Source organism: Peromyscus leucopus, chromosome 10, assembly GCF_004664715.2.
Source record: "Peromyscus leucopus breed LL Stock chromosome 10, UCI_PerLeu_2.1, whole genome shotgun sequence".
Taxonomy (NCBI): Eukaryota; Metazoa; Chordata; class Mammalia; order Rodentia; family Cricetidae; genus Peromyscus; species Peromyscus leucopus.
The window spans coordinates 63,655,917-63,670,919 of record NC_051071.1 but is presented as its reverse complement, the minus strand read 5'-3'; the positions used below and the strand labels follow the sequence as shown (position 1 = coordinate 63,670,919).

The window sequence follows — 15,003 nt, the reverse complement described above, 5'->3', positions numbered from 1 at the left end:
TTACCTATATTTAAAATCCCATCCACTGAAGTCATTCACTTATTTCTGAGTATCCAGCAGGGCTCAGTACTGTGATGGATACTGGGAACAGGATGTAACAAAGACCTCAAGGAAAATGCCACAGGTTCAAGAGAGGATTTTTTTTTCTTTTTTTGTTTTTCAAAACAGGGTTTTTTCTGTGTAGCTTTGGAGTTTGTCCTGGAAACTCACAGAGATCCGCCTGCCTCTGCCTTCCTAGTACTGAGATTAAAGGCGTGGGTACCCAATGCCTGATGAGAGGACTTTTTTTTTTTAACCGACAGTCACAAGCCAGGTAGAACTGAAACTCTGTTTATTTATTTATTTATTTATTATTTATTTATTTATTTATTTCTCTATCTATCTATTTATTTATTTATTGTTTTTTTTCGAGACAGGGTTTCTCTGTGTAGCTTTGAGCCTTTCCTGGAACTTACTTGGGAGCCCAGGCTGGCCTTGAACTCACAGAGATCCGTCTGGCTCTGCCTCCCGAGTGCTGGGATTAAAGGCGTGTGCCACCACCGCCCGGCTTTGAAGCTCTGTTTATGACAGGGTGCAGACAGACGTTCACATGAACTACCATGGGAGTCTACAGGAAAGAATCACTTCCGGGAGGGGAGAGGCCAGAGGACCCATCATTTGTAAACATGTTTTAGGACAGCTGAGCTGTTGAGCAAAAGGGACAGAGGGGATGGAGGCCAGGTGGGCAGCCGTCTGTAGGACAGGCACATCCAAGTCACTGCAGCCGCGTTCCCAGGTGGGGCAGTGTGTAGGGTCCTGGTAAAACCGGTCCTTATTCGTCAGATGATCAGAACTATGAACTGGGGCAGAGTGCTGACATTTACAATAAAAACCCGAATTACACATCAAAAAAAAAAAAAAGCACGTGTCATCAAATCCTGAATGTGAAACCTCCGTTCTGTCTCCATGTTCCTCTGGGGCTGTTGTTCAGCATGGCAAGGACCTGGTGAGGCTTGTGCCCAGCACTTTCGGGGCTTTTGTCTTTCTGGAGAAGCAAGGCCTCGTTCATTGTTCCCCGGACCTCTGAACTTCAGAATTAAAGTCACTTATTTCAAAGAACTTAACACCAGTTCTGAGGCTGTGCATATAAATGAGGGTGTTGCTTTGATAGGAAATGGCAGGGGAGGCCCCTCTCCCTGCTGACTTTTCGCCTTTTTGTGTGCAGCGTCCATTTTGGTCTCCTTAGGAGCAAGACGCTATTGCTATTTGTCCTTTGTGAGCCTGGGGCGCAGAGCCCTGCCTTTTCCGTGGGAGGCATCTGGCACGTTAGCCCAAATGCTGAAAGGACCCCGGGATGGGAACGCTTGCCAGCTGGAACCAGTGTAGAAAAGAAACGAACTTTTACTTCTTCTAATAAAAGGAAAAGATTCAAAATGGGTGGCATTTTAGGGGTGGGGAACCCAGCGTATTTTTCTCCCCGGGTCTTAGGCTCCTGAACACTGTGCCCAGGCTTATGCCAATGCTGTGGGCCAGTCAAGCAGTTGGCGTCTCACGTTACCCTAGAGGAGCAAGGGAGGCCTGGAGTGTCGGGAGGTCCCCTCCCAAGAATGCTCATATGGTGTGGCCTCTGGTGATTGTGGGTCCCCCTTGTTTGTCTGGCAAACACCTTCTCCTCTTTCCAGAGGGCTCGGATGGCACCCCTGGGAGGCCCCTCTTCTCCCTGTGCTGGGCGTTGACTTTGCCTTTTATGCTCCAGGCGTTCTGTGCAAAACACTCTCAAATATCACTAGCCACACTTTATCCTGTTATCTGTTTACATATCGGAGTTCAATTCGGTGAAGTTCGGTTCACGTGGCAGTGCCCCCGGTATTTGCTAAAGCTACATTCAAGAGCTCCGAGGTAGGCGGGACCCTCGGCTTGCAAGCTGCCTCCTGCTGTAAGGGGCAGACAAGTACATGAATCCTTCCAGGCCTCCGCAGAGGCAGAACAAGAGGCAGCAGACAGATGGTTCAGGGGAGGGCGCGACACAAACCCCTAGACAGCAGGGTCTCATTTCACACCCTTAGCCCCGAGCTCCATGTCTGGTGCATACGCAGCCCCGTGCACGCTCAGGGAAGGAGGGAGAGAGGAGAGGAGCCACAGAACTACCCCCTTGCAAGCCCATCCCTGAACTTTGTGCTCAATCCAATCCCGGTGCTCTGCAGTGGGATTACGAGACCCTTGGAAGTAACTTTTTGGAGTTGGAAGCAGGTGATTCAGTCCTATCTCATGCACAATACAGGACATGACATTCACCTCTTGTGGAGAGAAGCCAGTGTGAGCCTGTATGTAACTGTGGTCCCAGGGCCCCTTGTTAACGACGCTAGCCTTCCAGGAGGCCTTAGGAGACAGATGTACAGGTGGCCTTCACTGACTCAGCCACCAACACCACTCAACCTAATTCTTTGGCTCTGCGGTCCTAGACCATGGCCTCTTTTGGCTGCCACAAAAGGATTTAATGAGAATTTCGGTCCCGCAGAATCCTGTTTGCCACACAGTTCCTCACTCCTCCACCTGTGCTACTGTCTTAGGTTACGCCAGGCAGATGGAGAGGGGACTCACATTTCAGGGCTTCACAGTCTGCATCCCAGATCCCTTCCCCAGCAGGGACTGTTGTCCGAAGGAGGTCCCCAGGAGATGACAGTGTAAGTATGCCTCAAATTTTCATCCAGGAGCTGGTATCATCTAACACCCTCGGGACAGACACGGCTTTGTCGCTTAGGCGAGCCATCTAATCTCCAGACCCTCAGCCAAAATATCAGTTACAGGCTCAGCTGCATGATGGGATATATCGGGGTTCAAACAGCGAGGACAACGGCGTGAGTCAGGGGTTGGGGGGCAGGTGGCTGAAGGGATCGGGCCATATGGCAGAGGTGAAGCAAGGTAACGCTGACTTCTCACGTCTCTGCAGATTAAGCAGTTTCATCCTCAAGTACAGTCTGTCTCATGAAGCAGCAGCAGGGATGCTTGCGGCCCTGAGGTGGTTTTCTTGGAGAATTCAATTAGAAACTACTGGTACTCTGACAGCATGTTAGCGTTCCTGAGTAAGGATGAGATTGTTGAAAAATGATTTGTAATTACAAGTTTTTTTTTTTACATGCCACAACAGGTCACATGCTGTACCACTCCGTTTATATGAAAACTCTAGAATAGTAAATACATAGAGATGCAGAGGAGGTGGATGGTTGCCAGGAGGCAGGGGGAGGGAGGGGGTGACTAATGGGCACAGAGTTTCATTGGAGGAAATGAAGATGTTTTGGAATGGGTCGGAGGTAATAAATTTGTGACTTGTGAATGCTCTAAATATATCGAATTTCTTCACTTTGAAATACTTTTAAATGGATTATTTACCATGGTGCTATGGTACTGGGGACTGGACCCAGAGCCTCACACACGCTAGGCAGGCATTCTGCCATTCCTACCCCCACGGCACCTGTTTTTTCCTTTCCTTTTTTTCTTTTTTTTTTTTTTTTTTTGAGACAGGGTCTCACTAAATCACCAAGGTTGGCCTTGAATTTGTGATTCTCCTGCCTCAACTTCCCAATTTGGCTGGTATGACAGACTCCTACCATTTCGTCCAGCTTAAAACGGTTAATCTTGGAAAGAAAAATAAATTGAACAGTTAATTTTATGTTATGTGAATCTGATCTGAATATCTAAAAGTGTACTAAAGTATTCATAGTTTCTCAACAATATGAAATTACCGGGAAATAAGGGTAAGCCTTTATTCCCATTGCAGAGATGGGACAATTGAGTCAGCATGGGACTTGCCAGAGCTTATAGTAGACAGTGGAAACAAATGGCTCCTGGTTTATTCAGCCACACACACTAGTGTGTGTGTGTGTGTGTGTGTGTGTGTGTGTGTGTGTGTGTGTGTGTGTGTGTAGGTCTGTGTGTATGTGTGTGTGTGTGTGTAGGTCTGTGTATATGTGTTTGGGTGTCTGTGTAGGTCTGTGCGTATGTGTGTGTATATCTGTAGGACTGTGTATATGTGTATGTGTGTGTTGAAAGTATGTCTGTCTGTCTATCTGTGTCTGTATGAGTATATAGCTGTCTCTGTGTGTAGGGTAGGGCAGAGGCCCAACGCATGTGTCTTCCTCTTCAGGTTCCGCCTTATTCTTTGAAAGGGGGACAGTCCCTGAACCTGGCACTCATCAGGAAGCCCCTGGGAACCCCTTGCCTCTGATCGCAGCTTGCAGCTCAGCTCTGGCATTACAGGTGACCCGGCAGACATTTTGTCCTCTGAGCCATTTCCCCAGCCCTGACTTGGATTCTTAATCATCAGGGACAGTCTCTGGAGCAGCGGTTATCTACCAGCAGTTCCCCAGTGACAACGACATCATCAAAGTCGCTGAAGGGCTGGCAGGGTAGCACAGTGTGCAGTGCTTGCCTGGGACGCACTAGGTCCTGGGTTCGAACCCCAGCACTGTCCCAGACTACAACACAACAATACAACCCTACCATGTCAGTCAAACAGGCCTGTGTTTACTCGACTCTGAACACCAGCCTGTCTGGCTGTAGGGAGCAGGGCTCTGTGGCGGTGATGACATCAGACCATGATGACAGGCCATTTTCATTCAACAGAAGATTTGGAAGACCTTGTAATTTCCACATGCTTTCAGGATCAGAGCAAATGCACGCTGTCAGAGAGCAGGAGGACCCCGGGGAGAAGGCAGTGTTTTTCTTTTCGACGCTGGTACTGGGAGAAACGTATGCGTCAGCACACACCTCCACAGCAGCCAGCACCGAGTGGAAGGCAAAACACCACGGCTTACGGGGATTAAAGCATGCGTGCTGAAGGGGAGGGAGGGGATCTGAAAGGAAACTGCTAGGCAGTCACCGGAAACAACAAACCTGGGGAAGGCAGGTGGGCTGCCAATCTTCCCTGCATCTTCTCTTTCTACACATACCACTTAGCCAAAGTCATGGGCAATCAGACCTCCTTGTGCTCCCCAATCATCCCCTTATAGCCTCCCTGTGCTCACCCGTCATCCCCTTACAGCCTCCCTGTGCTCCCCAATCATCCCCTTACAGCCTCCTGTGCTCACCCGTCATCCCCTTACAGCCTCCCTGTGCTCACCCGTCATCCCCTTACAGCCTCCTGTGCTCATCCGTCATCCCCTTACAGCCTCCCTGCCCTTATCATCTTGGTAATTCCTAATCTTTCTGGTTTGATCTCACGAGGTTTTCTTCCTCTCGTGGTTTTGTTTTTCTTCCCTGATTGAAAACAGCGTCAATCCTGTGCAACCTCGACTGAGATTCAGACACTCCTCTGATGTGACTACCTTCGGCCCGGACACCGTTCTTAACCATGTGTCCTCACAGGCACCAGAGTGCTCCGTTCCTTGTGGGTGCAGCTTTCCTTACAGTTACTGCTCTCAAGACCTTGCCTAACACATAACCCCTGGTGTGGCCTCTCACTCATAAATGTCTAAGACAAGCTTTATATCTAAGAGGCATTTACATACACTGAAAAACAGAATACATAAAATGCTGCAGAATCCCTTAGTTGCAGTGTATTAAGCCAAGTGACTCAGAGAGAGTGTGGTGTGTATGTATATGTGTAATTTTTTCCTATGTTACATGAGAAAAACATGTGTCCCTGTCATTAAATGTTCTACACACAACAGAAATGGTAGTGTTATTTTCCTGGGAGAAGTCCTAAAAAGGAGAAAAAGCATCTGCCCTCTGCGTATGTCACGCTATGAGGTGAAATGCAATGAGGTGAAATGGGGAGAGAGATCTGGGTGAGGAGGCTCTTCCCTTTAACAGCAATGAGGAGGGAGAGTCAACGTGAGATATCTCAGAGTTGAACAATACAGACCGACTGCAAGGTTGTGTTTGTGTAACTCCTGTTCCAGGCAGAGGAAGTCCCCGTCAGCTCTGACCTGTTAGCAAGGCACATGGATGGCAAGGTGGAATCCACACTGGCCTGGCTCTCTCAATCACTGACTCTGAGCTTTGTCGAGCATTTAAGTGTCCTGAGACCGAACCTCTGCATGCACAGTGGGGATGGGAATGTTCCACAGAAGGTGGCTGTGATGGATTGAACTGTGTCACCCTCGCCTAAAGATAAGCCGAGGGCTTGACTCCCCACCCCATACCTCAGAGCAGCCTTATTTGAAAACAGGGTTGCTGCTCAGGGAACCAGTTAGGAAGACTTTGCAGCTGAGAAGGGTGGGCCGTTAATGCCATGCCTGGTGTCCCTGTAAGGAAAGGGGAAAAGCCTTGGAAGACACGTACAACAGGGATGCTATGTGAAGACCTGCACAGAAACTGAAATGAGGCAGCTGCAAGCCGAGGACTACCAAAGATTGCCAAGAACACCACAGACAGGAAGGAAGAGAGAAGGAAGCCAGCCCCCCCACTGTGAATCTGGCAGGGAACAGGCCCTAACTAGAGGCTGGCTTGATAAGGCTACAGAACCATGAAAGGGTGAATTTCTGTTGTTTTTCAGCCACCTGGTATTGGTACTTTGTAACAGCAGTCCTAGAAAACTAGTATGGTTTGTTTATTTACTGTGTGTGTGTGTGTGTGTGTGTGTGTGTGTGTGTGTGTGTGTGTGTGTTTTAACTGTGAAGGAAACACCCTTAGAATAGGTCACATTGACGAGAAAACACAGCAACTCTTATTACTTGGCTGTTTGAACACGTGCCCCACAGTTCATGTGTAGAAGCTTAGTTTTTGAACGGAATAGTATTGGGAAGTGGGGACCTCCCTGTCTCCCTGGCGATGAGGGCTGTGACTTCGAGGATGGACAGATGTCACTGCAGTGTTGGCTTATCTCGAGTGGGCTTGAGTTTGGCCCTCTCTCGCTCCTTAGTCTTCTGCTGTTGTCCTTCTCCTTCTTCCGTGGCATGGCACAACACCAAGGCTCTCACCGGATGCCAGTGACATGTGCCTGGACTTTGCAGCCTCCGGATCCATGAGCCAAATAAGTGTGATCTTTTTTCTTCTCCTCCTCCTCCTCCTCCTCCTCCTTCTTCTTCCAGAGCTGAGGACTGAACCCAGGGCCTTGTGCTTGCTAGACTGAGCTAAATCCCCAACCCCGTGTGTTCTTTATAAATTACCCAGTCTCGGACATCCTTTCACAGAGGTGGAAATGGTACCTAAACCATGGGAGCATGTTTCTTTTCTTTGGACCTGACACTGTATCTCCACATTTACCTCCCATTACCTACCACCCATTCACCCTGGCTCAGCACACTGGCTCCTGGCTATGCCTGCAGCATGCAAGCTACGTTCTTTTCCTCCCGACCTTGGTATGGCTGCTTCCTCCGCCCGGAACATGCCCAGGGCAAACCCTGACTTCCAGACTTGCCTCAGTGAGAACTTCTCACAACGAGACACTGCAGTTTGGATCAGCTCCCCAATACTCACTGCCCCTCGCTCTCCTCCACTCTCCCCGCTCCCCACATCCCCACTAGATCCTACCATCCTGTACCACATGCCTTCTTGCATCATCTGTGACGGCCCCCTCATTCTTGGACATTAGCTCCATGAGGGCAGGGGCCTGGGCCTGTTTTCTTCACTGACATGAAGGAGCATCTAAACGGGGTCTAGTTCACGAGAGCTGCGTAACAGAGAACTGTGACATTCATCATTCATTTTAGGGCAGTCATATCCACCTCATCATGATGGAGCTGCTCACACATGCTGCAAAATTAGAAACAGTCAAAAACTCCCAATTCCCTCCGTCTACCAAGCCCTCTCTCAAGGTAGAATAAACGCAACGGATGGTGATTTTTTAGCTTCTTTTAAGTGACTCCTTCAGAGGACCTGTCACAGGAAGAGAAATACCAAGACGTGGGTATCAACTCTTGGACAAAGCTGGAGGTGTGGGCCAAGTGTCACCAGGTGTCTAAGTACACAACCCTTGCCATAAATAATAGGGATGGCTATTTCCTTTGACCTTTAACTCCCCTTATCTAGGTCAAGAGAGTGGAAGGATACTATTCCTGGGAGGGAGGCAGGTGGAGAACGTCTCCCGGTCTCAGCACTCTGAAGATGAGTACTGAGTACTGAAACACAGTACTCCATGCTCTAAGATCCCCAGTCACCATGGGATAAAAGGCTCTTCCCTACACCACAGAATGGTATAACGGCAAAAAAGCAATACAAAAATAGTGATGCCCTTATATTGTATGCCCCTCCTCTTCACAAAGCCTTTTCCTATGTTTGTGTGTTTAATCAGACGTAGGAGTTCAGAGAATATAAGTAACCTGTTTAAGTTTACTCAGCGGCCAAGTAGGAGGGCAGGGAACCATACGAGGACCGGAAGATCACAGGGGACAGAGGGCTCCCAACTCCATATTTAGTGAAGGCACCCTGTCCATTTCGCAGCCCTGCTCACAGAAAAAATCAAAAAACAAAAACAAAAAAGAAACATTCTCTGGTAGCTTCTCCACAAGCGGCTTCCCAGCCAGTGCTCTAGGCAGGTGACTTACCGTTACGAAGGGCCACAAATCCTGTTACTTCTGCTGGATAAATCTCCACCAAACTCTCCTTCTTGTGAAAAAGCAGACCCACGCGTGGGGGTGTGTGTGTCAGGAACTGGGTGCAACCCCGAGACAGCCTGGGAATCACAGCTCTTGGGAACTGTTGAGAACAAAACAAAACACCAAACACATTTTATGTCTTCCATCCTCGCTCAGAAGCCCTCAGCATGGTTCTCTTTTCTGCTTCTCAACCGAAATCAGTGGGAAAAAAAAAATTAAAAAAAAAACCAAAAAAACAAAAAAACGGTGGGCTCTGTTCGTTTGCTCTGCAAGCCTTTTAATTAGGTTTAAGTAATGCTGCATTTCATTGCTTAGCCTATATTTTATTGTAAGGCTTTACCATATTTACTAAAAACTTCCTGCTTTCGAGGGGACCGAAAGGATCCCATCCATGAATACCGGCATTTCTGTATTTCTGTGTGCAGCATTTTCTCATTTTCTCTTCATGGGAGATCTGCCAACACTGGAGGAGGCGGGGGACACATTCAGTGTCGCCGAAAGTGAAGCAGGACTCACCGGGTTATCCTTTCCTCCAGAGGTGGGACACATTTTTGCTCAAATTCCAATCAGATTTAACTAGGTTAACATTTCCTGTGGGTAGGGCATGCACAGTCCCTTCTGGCTATGCCTGGATAAAAACCATGATGCGTGATAGTGGATTTTAACTGGGAGCTGAGAGGGGCATGTCCAGGGGGGAAAAACCCTCAATTTTAACGGTGTCCTTTGTAAATCCAGTGAGACAGGACAGAGACAATAAGAAACCACTCCACATGGGTTGAAACAACTGTATAGAAGAGGCTCCTCAGCTCCTGGCTGTGACGGACTCACAAATCAGACTAACTTTCCACCGAACGCAACTAGACACACTGGTAAACATCATCTCAAAGTGTGTTTCAAGGCATGGGGAGAGCTGGGCATGGTGGTGCGTGTCTGTAATCCCAGCATTCAAGTGTACACACACACACACACACACACACACACACACACACACGCACGCACGCACGCACGCACACACACACACACACACACACGCGCGCGCGCGCACCAGCACCAGCAGCTGATGTCACCATCAAGACACAAGAGGCTGACACATCGAAGACAGAGGAGTAAGACCAAAACAGTTCAATACCACCTTTGCTTTCACAGCATCCTATGTACTTTTTACACACGCTGGGCAGGACTCTTGCCCCACCCCCAAGAGAAAGATGGTGAAGAAGATATCAGAGAGAGGGCAAAGCAAGACCACCGCCCAGTGTTCTGCCTCTCTGCGCTGTGACCACACACAGCCGCCAACAGCAGTGAAAAGGTGAAACAGAACTCTTGGTAGTTCCATGGTGCCGGGGGAATGACAGCTATAGTTTAGATCCTGCCACTGAAGAAAGACTGCTGGTATAAACAAACAAACAAACTGATGCAAAGAATCTCATGGCTCAGCTGAAGACCTCAAAAGTATCCAACTCAACTTTATGTCAGTGTGGCACTCAGTGTCTTTGACGGCATGATTGTCAGAAGCAAAAGGAAAAGGCCTTGGGAGAAAACAAAACAAAAACCTCCCACAGAAACAACCTACAGTCTCTAGGATGTTTTGTGCATAAAGTGCTACATTCAGTCAATAATGAGGAGGCGAGAGGTGGGGGAGATGGAGAGATGGCTGGGGTTCTATTCCCAGCACCCACACGGAGGTTCACAGCCATCTACAACTTGGGTCTCAAGGGATCTGCTGCCCTCTTCTGGCCTCGGTGGGCACTTCATGCACATGGTGCACAGACTTACAGACAGGCAAACACTCATACTCACAAAATAAATAAATACGCAAGCTAACCATGGCGAGGCAACACCAGGACATGGAGTCATGAAAAAACAAACAAATGAACAAGCAAACAAACAAAAGAAGCAACAAGACAAACTCTGGATGTTCCAGAGAGAGAGATGAGGACGTGGTCTTTAAGAGGCTGTGATTAACAGTCCAGTTTATAGAAACGGTAAAGGACTGTGACACATGCCACTTAGCAGCCTACAAAGCAAACTGAGTAAGGATAATGTAAGACAAATTGCTGAATGGTCTTATTAATAATAAAGAAAAAAAAAAACCTGGAGTCAGATATTGGGGTGAAGGCTGGAAGATCAAAGAAAGTAGAACAAGCCACAGCCAACCTCACTCTACCAACTCCTCAGCCTCCAGGGCTTCCTGTTCACTCACCCCTTATATTCCTTTCTGTGCCCTGCCATCTTCCTTCCTTCCTAGTGCTGGGATCAAAGGTGTGTGCTTCCCAAATACTTGGTAGCAAAGGCACAAGATCTCAAGTGCTGGGATTAAAGGTGTGTGCCACCACACCTCGCTCTGTTTCCAGTGTGGCCTTGAACTCACAGAGATCCAGATGGATCTCTGCCTCCCAGAGTGATAGGATTAAAGGTGTGTGCCACCACTGCCTGGCCTCTATGTCTAATTTAATGGCTGGTCTGTGTTCTCTGATCCCCAGATAAGTTTTATTTGTTAAAGCACAAATAAAATATCACCACAGGATAAAGACAAAGGATACAATTACACTAAACGTTAGTCATCTGCACAGTAACAATGTCCCTGAAGATTGTGACCACATACTCTTTCAGGTACAAGTCAAGCCCTTACAGAATAAAAAAAAAAAAAACCATAACCAGGACTCATAAATCAGGTCTAAAGAACTCTCAACCAATGGAAATGAATCACAGAGTACTTACTATGTGACTCTGGCTGGCCTGGAACTTACTATGTGGAATCTTGGACTCATATGGCCTTAACTCAGATATTTGCCTGCCTCCATTTCCAGAGTCTGGGGTTAAAAAAGTGTTCCATCATACTTGGCTCATTTTGGTACATTTGGTACATTAATAATGGACCTAACTTTAGAACCATCAAGAAAACATAGGATACTTCCATACTTCCAGAAAGTTCCTTCATGACTCTGTCAGTTAACTTTAAGCCCCCTTGGGAATACTATCATTCCCATGACCACAGTCAGTTCTTCCTAACCTTCATACAGTGGACATGCAGTATGTGTCTTTGTGTCTGGCCACCAAATGCACCCAGGACAGTGTCTCTGAAGTCATCTGCACTGTTAAGTGTATGAGCAATTTGTTCTTTTTTTACTGCTGAGAAATATTCCATTGCAGGAAAACACCACTTTTGGAATTTGTTTCCATTTGGGGATATTTCTGACAAAGTCGTCCACTTCTCTACCGGTTTTTTGCAAACATGTATTTTGATTTCTCCCGGGGGAAATGCCTTACCCTAGCCGTGGAACCACCAGGTTAGAGGTTGAGGGGTGCTTAACTCTATGAAACTGCCAGAGGTTTTGGCAATATGGTTGTCCCACTTTACATTCCCATCAATAATACACGACAGTTCCAGTTTACGAAGCCTCGGGAACACTTTGGTGTTGCCAACTTCCGTTCTGAGGCGTCACCGTGACACCTCTAACTGTGTCACAAAAGGACAAACAATTCAGTTTTTTAAGTGGGCAGAGGAATTCAGCAGATAGCTCTCCAAAGAAGACACACAAACCAGCGTGCATGTGGATGGACCCAGCACCATTAATTTGGGAACTGCAACCATATCATAATGAGATGCCACCTCACACCCATGAGGATGGCCACCCTGAAAAGCACAGAAAATCAGTGGAGACGTTAGATCTCGTGTGCATGTCTTGTAGGATTATAAAGTGGTATGCTTGCTGTGGAAAATAGAATGGCAGTTTCTCAAATCATTAAAAATAGAATTGCCAGGTGGTCTAGACATTACAATTTTGGATATATATATATATGATATATATCTCATATATAAAAATGTATATATATATATATATATATATATATATATATATATATATATGAGGATTGGAATGAATTTCAAACTTAGTATTTCAAATTTCAACTATTAAATTATATACTTTTAGAGACAGGGCCTCATTTTGTAGTCTTGGCCAACCTGGAACTCTATATGTAGATGAGGCTGGCCTTGAACTCACCAAGATCCACTTACCTCTGCCTCCTGAGTGCTGGGATTCAAAGGTGTGTACCTGACTGTAAATGAGTTTTTTAAAATAAATTATTACAAACAAACTTTAACATGTAGGCAAACTCACAAAAGAGATTTGACTATACTACTAATGTATGTTTTAAAAGTTTTAAGTCTACATTTTTTTCTTAAATTTCTTGCCATCTAGACAAAATAGCACATATGAAATCTCAGGTAAGTTTCCTATCTAGTATCAAGGTATTAGCTAAACAGAGCTGGTCCCATGGGTGCCCACTAACTGTCAAGGTGCCAGTTACGAATGACCTCTCCCCTGGTGGAAACTTTCTTCCACAAGCCCAAGTCTATTCATGTCTCTTCTTATACCCACAGGCGGAGCTTGGAAGAATGTTTAGAACAGTTTGTAATTCAAGCATGGAAGCCAGGCATGGTGGTGCTTGGCTGGGCACAGTGGTGTTAGCACAGGCCTGTAATGCCAGCTTCAAAGGATGCTGCCTTAGGGTGATCCAGATGTCAGAAGGAACACAGAAATCCAGTTTCTCCATCCACAGCCTTCCCCAACAGAACATGTGGGAGAAGCATATGTGGAAGATCTCCTGAGAGCCATGTGGATGGAGGCTTGGTTGGACTCCAGAGAAAGGTCAAGGTTACTTAGCTATATCCAGTTCCAAAATTAATAATAATAAAAATAAGATTTCATGTATCTATAACACACACACACAGAGCTAGGGGTATAGTTCAGTGGTAAGACACTTGCCTAGCATATAATGAGGTCCTGGGTTCAGTCCCTAGGACCAACAACCAAGCCTAACCAAACACCCCAACATCTAATGAAGAAGGTGGATGTGTAGCAAAGACAGAGAATGTTAAAAGGAAGCCCATGTCTTTGTACACTAACCAAATACTTAGTAAAATGAAACTAATAGATCTATCTGGGTAGGGTTTGTTCCCCCGCCCCCCGAATACGAGCACAGAGTCAGTAAGAGAGAAAGAACACATCAGCTGACGCCGTGGAGGCACAGGGCAAGCAACACAAGAGAGAAAATCTGAACCGAGAGCGTGGACGGCTGAGGGGAGCTCCTGGGATACGGTGGAAAGCAAGCTGCTGCACAAGCCGCTGTGGCCGGACCACCCCGTGGGGGCGGGGACGGTCAGGAAGCCCAGCGCGCAGCCACGTCTACAGGGTTCACTGGCTCCCACAAGCCGAGATGCCTGTGACCTGGCAGCCGAGGACAGGGTGTAACAGATGGGTGGGTGGGGGGGGCTGCTTGGAGCTTTCTACCCAGGAGTGGAGATTGCTGCCATTGTTTCCGGCCAGGTCGAATGAGGTTCCCACCTACAGGCCCTCAGGTAAGCACCGGCACTTTCAACCATCTCGCCCATTCTCGACGGTCAGCCTTTAAAGGCGGAACCGTCTCTCCAGCCCCCGCCCCATTCTCATTAGCAACTGGCCGAAGAAGCAGTGACCCCAGTGTTGGTGGCTCTCCGTGGACAGCATGACCCGAAAAGTGACACTTTCCTCCCCTACAGACAGCAGGGCACAGCAGGAATGATCTGGATTTCAAGTCAGGAGATCTTTATTTTAGTCTTGCCTAGATCTGAAACAACATTGTGAAGCTGGAAATAAACAGGATATTAATGACTTCCTTCCCCTCTACCCCCAGGCTCTATTTCAAATACAGAAATTCTGGTTTTCCATCTCCTGCCTTCCTCAGGAGAGCTTCTGGAAAGAGGCAGATGTAAATGATCTCCCAAGAGCTGTGTGGTGGGGACTATAAGCTGAAAAGTAGAGCAAAAGCATTGTCATGAGGAAAACCCCCAGATACCTTACGGTGGCAGGGTGCAGGCTCCAAGGGGGACTTCAGAGCACCTGCATAGGTCCTACCTTTCTTTTGCAGAAAGATGTCTTAATTAACTGGTTGGGATAATCTGTAATACTCCTGCTATTATTAACATGTATTTAGATTTCTCTTTTCACTGTTAAATTTCAGAGGCAATTCATCTATTTCTGCTAGCTCCATCATCTATGCCTGCTAGCTCCATCATGTATGCTTGCTAGCTCTATCATCTATGCCTGCTGGCTCCATCATTTATTCCTGTTACCTCCATCCTGTATGCCTGCTAGCTCCATCATCTACACCTGCTAGCTCCATCATCTAAACCTGCTAGCTCCATCATCTATGCCTGCTAGCTCCATCATTTATTCCTGTTACCTCCATCATGTGTGCCTGCTAGCTCCATCCTGTATGCTTGCTAGCTCCATCCTGTATGCTTGCTAGCTCCATCATCTATGCCGGCTAGCTCCATCATCTATGCCTGCTAGCTCCATCATCTCACCAATGTTCTCTCGACTCCCCAAATCACTGCTCCTCGCACCAGTCTGCTCACATCCCACTTTCACAAGTCACCCAAAACTTCTGAGTCCCAAGTAGAACGCCTGCTCACTTAGCATTTAACACTCACCTCCCTCCCATG

At 47.2% G+C, this 15,003-nt stretch overlaps 1 protein-coding gene across 1 annotated transcript in view; it reads right to left on the bottom strand.

Annotated features, from left to right (window-relative positions):
* Positions 1–15,003, bottom strand: part of Cracd (capping protein inhibiting regulator of actin dynamics) — a 226,483-nt gene that overhangs the window by 112,774 nt on the left and 98,706 nt on the right. Inside the window, exon 2 of the mRNA XM_028855995.2 lies at positions 8,466–8,616. Within this exon, the coding sequence (XP_028711828.1) occupies positions 8,466–8,616 (151 nt within the window). The remainder of the gene's footprint in view (positions 1–8,465; positions 8,617–15,003) is intronic.